General features: G+C 25.7%; 2 protein-coding genes across 2 annotated transcripts in view; one reads left to right on the top strand and one right to left on the bottom strand.

Annotated features, from left to right (window-relative positions):
• Positions 1-5,637, top strand: part of LOC100169617 (yemanuclein-like) — a 17,535-nt gene extending 11,898 nt beyond the window's left edge. Inside the window, exons 12-20 of the mRNA XM_001949148.5 lie at positions 1,223-1,405; positions 1,525-2,023; positions 4,182-4,331; positions 4,407-4,565; positions 4,635-4,961; positions 5,036-5,172; positions 5,233-5,287; positions 5,370-5,454; positions 5,514-5,637. Of these exons, the coding sequence (XP_001949183.2) occupies positions 1,223-1,405; positions 1,525-2,023; positions 4,182-4,331; positions 4,407-4,565; positions 4,635-4,961; positions 5,036-5,172; positions 5,233-5,287; positions 5,370-5,454; positions 5,514-5,527 (1,609 nt within the window). The 3' untranslated portion in view covers positions 5,528-5,637. The remainder of the gene's footprint in view (positions 1-1,222; positions 1,406-1,524; positions 2,024-4,181; positions 4,332-4,406; positions 4,566-4,634; positions 4,962-5,035; positions 5,173-5,232; positions 5,288-5,369; positions 5,455-5,513) is intronic.
• The window catches only part of LOC100162747 (gamma-tubulin complex component 2), an 11,511-nt gene continuing 7,755 nt past the window's right edge, over positions 5,282-9,037 (bottom strand). Inside the window, exons 13-16 of the mRNA XM_001949067.5 lie at positions 7,471-7,648; positions 7,269-7,412; positions 5,936-6,093; positions 5,282-5,824 (exon numbers count right to left, since the gene is read on the bottom strand). Of these exons, the coding sequence (XP_001949102.3) occupies positions 5,761-5,824; positions 5,936-6,093; positions 7,269-7,412; positions 7,471-7,648 (544 nt within the window). The 3' untranslated portion in view covers positions 5,282-5,760. The remainder of the gene's footprint in view (positions 5,825-5,935; positions 6,094-7,268; positions 7,413-7,470; positions 7,649-9,037) is intronic.

The following is a 9,037-nucleotide window of genomic DNA, read 5'->3' on the forward strand; positions in this document are numbered from 1 at the left end:
AAAAAAAACTTCCAAGAAAACACAGATAATGTTCTTACCATCAAGTTTCATAATATGTTGATTCACTTCAATTTTTAAGCTAACTGCATAAAACTTGAATTAAAAAGTACCCTGTGCACCCCCATTGTTGCGCTAATGGTCAATTGTTGTCTAATCGTCGCACAGTTTAGTCTTTCAATTGTTATAATAAGTGAATTGTCATGTTACAATGTCACTATATAACTTTTAAAATGTCATATGTCAATAATTTTGGTATTTGCTTATGCGTACCACCCTTGACATTAATTAGTCCTGATAATTGGAGTTCTACTGTAATTAGTTTACTGCGCATTTGATCTTTTCTGTTTTACTAAACAACCTTTTTTTTTAAATTTTTTTGTTTAATGTATCTATGTAGTTTAGCATGCTGAAAACTTAGCCAGGGGAAGTCTTAATTTGACAGTCAGAATTATTTTAAAGTTACACCGAATTAAAATTTTTGATATTTACATACAAACAATACACTCGGTATGGTCACTCGCTGGTTGCATTCCCTCAGACAATCAAAATCGAAAACATCCCTTGACTTGTTATATAAAACCACCATAGGTGGGTGTTACTGTGTCAGAATTATTTTCGCACCATAATTTTTAAAACTGATTTACCTAGTTTTCAAAAAATAAATTGAAAATTTGTTACAAGCGCTGTGTGAAAATTGTGTATTTTGTAAGGCCATAACCTATACCACAAATACTGTTGATTTCTGGTAATTCATTTTTTCACTATCGTTCTTAACTAGTTATAATACAAAGGTTTCCGAAAAAAAAAATGTGTGGGCGCAAAACTTGATTTATACTGCTAAATTTATAAAATATTTTGTTCGGAGAAAATTTCAAACCCAAACCCCCCCCCCCCCCCCATCCAAAATTCCTAAGCACGCTTCTGTGATTATGTGATATGATATTCTTTAAACCATAATTTTTGATAACAAAACTAGTGTAATTATTTAAATCATTACTACATCGCCTAAAAAATTACATAGATTTAGTAATTGTGTTAGCTGTCAGCATAATAGTATTTATAATCAATAACAATAGTAAATTTTAAAAGAAAAATGTTTAACCTAACCTCAAGTTTATATTCTTTGATTTTATTAATATGTTAAATAAATGCATAACAATTAAGAGTAGATAGTACATCCTGTTACAATTTATCAACAATATTACCTAATTTATTTTTTCAGAACATTAGTACGAGAAATTATTAATATCCGAAAGACTACTTATTCCAAAATCAAAAGATCCCACTCGATAGATATGTTTATACAACAATTTGTAAATAATCAAATCAAACCATTATGGCCAGTTGGGTGGATGAAATCTGCCAATATTGTAAAAGAACTTAAAGTAAAAGAAAAGGACTCTAGGTATTGTTTTATTTTTTTATTCATACTTTTGTAAATATAATATTCATGTATTTTCGTCATATTTATCTTTAAGTTTTGAATTTAATGATTAAATGTTGAGAATAAAAACTTTTTTGCAGGCCTAAATTACCAAAAAAACAACCGTTACATAATAGTCCAATTAAATTGCTAAGTGCTATTAAACTGGCTTCTGAACATAAAGTATCTAATTCTGCCATGAACAAATCGCATAAGTGGAATAAACAAAAATCTTCAAAAATGTCCGACCTTAATACTGGAACAACCACTAAATCTACTAGTCAAACTCCATCACCAACACCGTCTACAACATCTGCTTTAAAGCAATTTTATAGTCCTCCTCACACTGTAGCCAGCAGTACTATAAGTAATGATACATGTCCTTATCAAGCTACCATTACGACTACAGCAATTAATGGTTGCAAACAAAAAGAATCTGAAAACAACAGTGTTATTGTAAAAACAGAAGCACCTAGTGGAGATATATTAGATTTATCACCAAATAAATCTAGTGCAATGCCATTTGCATATAGCAAATTAAAAGATGTAACTGTTATTTGCAATAATACCTCACAAGATAATAACAACCCTTCAAAAACGGTAAGAATGAATAACGTTTGAATATGTTTAGTTTTTTACCCACCTAAAAAAATATATTATTTTAAATAAAGTTACTATTTTTTATTTTTATTTTTTTTTTTATATATATTTATTTTTTTTGATACTACATTTGTTATGGCTTAATAAAATCATATGTTCAAATTACAATTAATTTTATAAATTTTAAATTAATCAATAGTATTACATCTTTGTTTTATGAATGCTTTTGATCAATTTACAAAACTATTAATATATTAATGTACACATTGGCTATAGTTCTTTTCCTTATTTCACACTTATTTATTATATTCTGTTTTATGCATGTAACAGGCTATATCTAGTCACATAGTAACTTACAGTTTTTTATTGACTTGGTTTTGCACTTCAAGGTGTTTGTTAATGGTTTGTTATTAATATCTTGTATTATATTAATAATCATATATTTTGAACAGTTTTTTGGTAATCATAATTTTGTATTCATAATCCATGATTGTAAAATTGAAGGATTGATTTTATCTGTAATTATAAATTATATTTTATTGATTGTAATGGAAATAGTGACACGAGAATCTGAGTTACTTAAATTACTATAACATTTATTGAGACTATTAAGTAAAATTAAACGAAACAATTTACATTTAAATAAAATTACTACGTGTTTTCTTATATTTTTGTGTATTTTGGTTAGCATATTAATTATTTTTAAATTACTAGATAACTGATTCCTTGTTGCCAGTGAAAGCACACCAATAGTGTAGATTAGGTAAGGGGAAATACCCAGTTGTCTCAAAGATAATTTATGTTGAGGTAAGCAAAGGTATAGTTTAAAAAAAAAAGTTCAATTGATTTACTTAATTTACATTTGATGTATGTAACTTTAAACAATTAAAAAAAAAAAATGTTACATTATTTTATAGAATTTATCGGATAAAAGTTAATATTTACGTAAAAGCAATTAATGGACATTTTACCTACTTTTAATGAGGCTAATTGATTCACCTTATTATTTGAGGTTAGAAGACGATACTATATTGTACATGTTTGCTATCTATTATTATAAGCATCATTAATTATGTTGTATTTGGCTTCAAAATGGCCCTAACATATTAGATATTATCCAGTTGATATTAAAAAAAAAAAAAATCTTTAGTAAATTGTAAATTATTCTAGAAAATAATTGTAACAATACCCCTGTTAACAACAATTAATCCAAATGTATTTAAAATCTTAAAATGTACTACCTAAAATTACTTATTGCACAAGGGTTTGAAAACAAATATATTCAACTGAATGCATAAATAAACTAATTATTCAATTTAAAATCATGTACAACTATTCTAGTTAATTTTACTGATTTAATTTTCAATAATGTTTAATCAAAATGCACATAGTCAAACTAATGAAGGTAAATTAAAGAGGTTGATACTTTTATGAAGTATATTGTATTATAGTATAATTGACATAGGTTTGTTGTACAAAATTACACATGGCACTTGGTTTTTGTTCATTGCTTAGTGATTAATAACTAATAAATAATACTATATTAACGATATGGATTTAATTTAATGTTTCAACGGTAATGGTTTCCTGACATTCTTCAGATTTTGTGTTTGAATTTGATAGTTATGCCAATGAATGATATATATCCATCACTAATGTACTATTATTTTTATATTAAATTGTTCTTTATTGTTATAACTGTAAGTGATGCAGTATTAATGAATTTATGTTATAATATTCCCTATGCTCTTTAGTATTCCTATTTCTTGACTGTAGTGTTATAGTGCCAATGGCACCCTCAGATAAAATTTCAGGACTGGGTACATTGGTTTATTAGTTGTTTGAAAATTACATACTTATACTATAATTATAAACTATATTATAGGGAGTTTTTGTTGACCATGGGTAATAACTCCCAATTAGGATAGACATTTTAATTATACAACTTGTTCCTATATTTATTTTAAAGTATATTCATACTTAAGAATAAATGCAAATTAACAATTGAACAGACAGCACATAACAAGAGCTTTTTATCATAAATTGTTATATTTTAGTTCTAAGTGAGTAGTGACAACTATTTTAGGTAAACTCCTCTTGATTCATTTAAAATATTTAAAAAAATTAGGTTTGGTCAATATTTTGAACATGTTTTCAGGATTTGCAAATTAGTCCGAAACACATGGTTCATCAGCCAATTTCGCGAAAGCAAAGATTGCTTCAGGAATTGCATAATAAACCTATGACTGACCAACAAAGGTTATCAACCAATATTTTTACTGTTGATCGACAAAGCACAAAACCAAAAGTTGGTTTGCATACACATTGTATACCATATGTTTAGTAAACTAAAATATTAATCGTTTTGTATTTGTTAATTAAGGATGACAATTCTATTTCGTCGTCAAATAAATTAGACTGTATAAAAGTTGATGAAAAGTCAACCGCTAAGGATATGTTAAGTCAAATCATCAATGAATCTTTAAAGGACAATACATCACCATTACCTACACAATTTACAACTAATAATTTCTATAAAATTGTATGTGGACAATTGGTTCATTTTGCTTATTATTATTTCAATATTAAATTATCATATTTTGGTGTTCAGAAAGATGAGACTAAATCACCAACCCCAGTCGTAGCCAAACAAGAAATAAAAAATGAATATTCAGATTGGTCACATAGCGATCGGAACACAGCATCTAGAACTCCATCAAGCCATCGATCGTCCAGTGCTGAGCTTGCAGAGAAAGAGGCACAAGAAGTCATTAGAGACTTATTAGTATTGAATCAATTATCTTGTTCTTCACGAACCACTAAAGATAATACTTTCAAAAAACATTCATCTATCTATTCCTCTCATTCACCGGACACACTGGTTAGTTCACCGTTAGGAGTCATACACCATCCAGCTTATAGGAATTCCTATAGTACAGTATGTATTGGTTGAGTTGCAAAATTTGAAAGCAATAATATTGGTTTGAGTAAAAATTGAGTATTATTTTTTAGTCAAGCAGTACAATTGGCAAATCAACACATGGAACAACAATAGGCATACCAAAAATGAGTATTGGTTTCCAGGATGAGTTTCTTAAGCACATGAAAACTGAAGAACCCAGTTCGCGGTTAACTTCAGAAAGTTTTCAGTAATTAATTATTGTTATTAGACATACAGAGTTTGTTTTTTTAATTGATCACTTTTGCAGAAAACATGGTACACCACATTATGGTCTAATACAAACTAATTCTCAAATGTCCGATGTAAGTTGATTTATTATTGGCACACTTCTAAGTAATTAATTCAGACAAATTCAACTAATGTCTAAAATACAAATAATTTCAGAACTTATTTCAGCAACAATTCTTTTCAACATTGAATACAAAATCGAATAAAGATAATATGAGTCATAATTCAATAACGTACAGTAGTAAGTTAATTTAGTATGAGTAATATTTAATTTGTGCTAATTAAAATATTATATTTCAGATAAAAACGAATAAAATAAATACATTTATATGTACTAATATAGTACGATACTATAAAGATATTTGATACAGTCATTAATATCTTAAATTCACTATGTAAGAGTAATATTATTTTTGTTTTTATTTATATAATTAGTATTAAATTAAGTTATATCAAGTAGTATTATAACTATTGAGGATAAACCTTGTGTTTAATGTAAAAAAAAAGTAATATATGTACATTAGGTATATTTAAAAAAAATAAATGTTCATATATATAATATTGTATCATCCATATTTATTTGCTCAGTGTACATTCCATTGAAGTCCATCCTAAAAATAACAAGGATATATTAATGTTAGTACATTGTTGTTAACTATATTTTATAACCTTTTTTTTTATAGGCCTTGTCATAAGTTCAATTTTGTATTGTATTTTCTTACCTGTACAAAAAATTGTATATAATATTACCGTTGTCTAAACGACTCATTTTTCTTATACATTTTAAGAGGTCAATCATTGCAGCTGTAAACTTGTTTTCCAATATTTGTATACTTTTTTCAAAATCCAGTTTCAGGTGATTAAAATGACTTTTGGTTAACTGAAACAGTATAAATTAATCAAATTAAATTTTAGACATGTTTGATAAAATTATTAATGATAACATAACACCAATCTAAATTTAAGTACAAAAAATAAAGGAATGATCATTTTTAGTACAAATTTATCAGAGTTAAAGAGTTTTATAAATAACAATAAGTTTTAAGATTCTTGAATATAATAAATTCATATTTAACAATATTATAATTTATACAAAATAGACTTGATATAACTATGTTGAAAACAAATAATGACACCTAAATGTAAAAGTGATTAATTATTTTTTAATTAGTAGTGCTGAGATACATTTTTTATTCAAGAAGTTTTTATGAGTTATAAAGTAAGTTAGTTTATTATTAAAATTAATAATTAAATTTTAGTTTAAAAATATATTTTAATGTATAAATAAATAGTTTCAAGAAATTGACAATATATAATTAATCTTTTTTAATGAAAATAGTTAACTCGTTCAGAACAGTACTAATAATTTATATAATACATCAAACTGTAATTGATGATTAAACTATAAATACATTAATTTTGTACATGTTGTATAGATCATTAAGCCGTGGGTTGCTAAGATTTTCCAAAAAATGTGCCATATTCATAATTTTAAATATGTGGTGGTTTATCACAATTTTTTTTGGGTATACTATTTTTATAATAAATAATAATATAATAATATTCTTTTTTCCATCAGAAAATTGTATGTTTTTCTTCGCTCATATATACTTTACTTTATTTATAGTGTAAAAGTGTGTAACTTACGCACATGATCCACAGATATTGGTATAATTCATTTTTAATAAGATATTCCTCTAAATATTGACCTTAATGATCCCTAATTTAGGCTAGCAATTAAGAAAAGTTTATTTCTGCAACCGTTCAACAGACTAAAACAGTCGTAAGTCATTGTATATTGTCTAGCAATATATTTAAACCAACACAAATTAACTTCAGTTTGTTACGGTACAACTAAGCAAGAATGATTTTAGGTTGTCAACTTTGTTGCTATACGTAACATCTGTATACAATATACATGGTATAATATTTTAAAGTTGTCTATATCTACTGGGTTGATGACTAAATAAAAAGTTGGACACTTAATAATTAATATTATATAAAATTAATTTCTAACTAATGAGTTAACAATAATCAAAATATAATTTAACTTACTAAAATATAATCACTGAACTCTGTACATAATTCTAATAAATATCGACTACTTTTCATTAAATCCGGATTGGTGACCATACAATTTTTTAAACAAAGGTTTAAAAATTTTTGTTGTTCATCTAATAGCTCGTCAACATTTTTCACCTTGATAAACATAACTCAATTAATATAATGTTAACAATTTTATGAAGTGTTAGAATACTTTGTATTGAATAGCAGATGTAAAAGCTTGCCACTGTGTCTCAATTACTTCTTCAAACATATAATATTCAAGATTTTGAACAAATAACAACATGTTTTGCCTTAAGTTAAAAGCCTTTTTGTAAGTAACTGCTGAAGAATCAGGTATCTTTTTTAAATGTTTATCACATAGCCATACTCTATAACAACGTCAAATTATTAATTAATAGAAATTTAGCTTTAATTGATGCAACACCAAGACTTGTCACCCCAGCCCATGCAACAATGCAAATTATATTATAATACAAATTAGAGATAATGGTGACTGGTGTAGCCTCTGCTTTATATATAAAAAAATTTAAATTCTTACGTTTTATTGCAAAATATTCAGAAATTACTTTGATGGGAAATTGAGCACATCATTTTATTAAAAACTTATTGTTATGACTGTTTTACAAAAGTTATCATTATTTTTATTTTGTTAAGTAACAAATTATAGAAAGTATAATATGTTTAATACTTTAAAAAATGATATAATATACATTTCTGAAGGATCTTACTCGATCATGTGCAAGTACCCTCCATGTGCTAAATAATTCTGATTTTTTTAAAATAAATAATAATGATAATATATAAATGTAAATTTTAAACTAAATAAATACCAACTATACATAATACGTACATTCAATTTCTTATTGATTTTCTTTAAACAATAAATTAAAAACTGAAAAAATAAGTTTTAACTAGTTATTAAACATGCAATAAATAATTGCCTTATATTCATTCGGACAATTATATTCAAAATTGAGAATATAAAAAAAAATATAACATTAGAATAACAAACTCTTCATTATAGATCAATAATAAAAATAAATTTCATTAGAAATTTGCTAAGAATATATTAAAAGCATTAATTTCTTAGCTTATCAGTTATATAACCTATAATAATATGACAATAATATAACATCAATATTGTTCATTTAGAGAAAGTGGTACCCGCACATGTTGTCTCCGATTTACAAGTACGTAAAATAAAAAAATTGTACCCTCAGCAGATCACGTTTAGCTCCGTTAGTTTAAAAATTAGAGTGAATTGACCTCTTATAAAATTTAATGGTAAGATTATTATCTAGGCAATCTCATTGACTTTATTATATTTTCATTTTAAAGCGAGTTATGAGTATTTTAAAATTATAAATTGCTAGTACATTTTAAAACACTCATAACTGACTTTAAAATTAAAATACAAGGCGATTCTTTTTTCATGAAACACTCATTATTTCAAAAAGTATTAATGTTTTTGAAAATATTTATTTACATAGTTTCGAGTTGTTAAAAAATCAACGTTTTTATAAAACAATTATATTTTTAAATATTTTTTATCCTTATAATTTTTAAAGTTTTTTACTTTTTCGAATGACAACATAGTGTTTTAATTTCATATTCCAAAGCAGAATATTCTTCTAAGAATTTTGATTCATAAAAATTGAATTTAGGACGAGTAGTATATGAGTTATAAGTATTTTAAGTTTAGACAATCGGAGTAGTGGCTAAATATTTTGCGGGGTACCATCGTACCACTCCTCTCC

Source organism: Acyrthosiphon pisum, chromosome A1, assembly GCF_005508785.2.
Source record: "Acyrthosiphon pisum isolate AL4f chromosome A1, pea_aphid_22Mar2018_4r6ur, whole genome shotgun sequence".
Taxonomy (NCBI): domain Eukaryota; kingdom Metazoa; phylum Arthropoda; class Insecta; order Hemiptera; family Aphididae; genus Acyrthosiphon; species Acyrthosiphon pisum.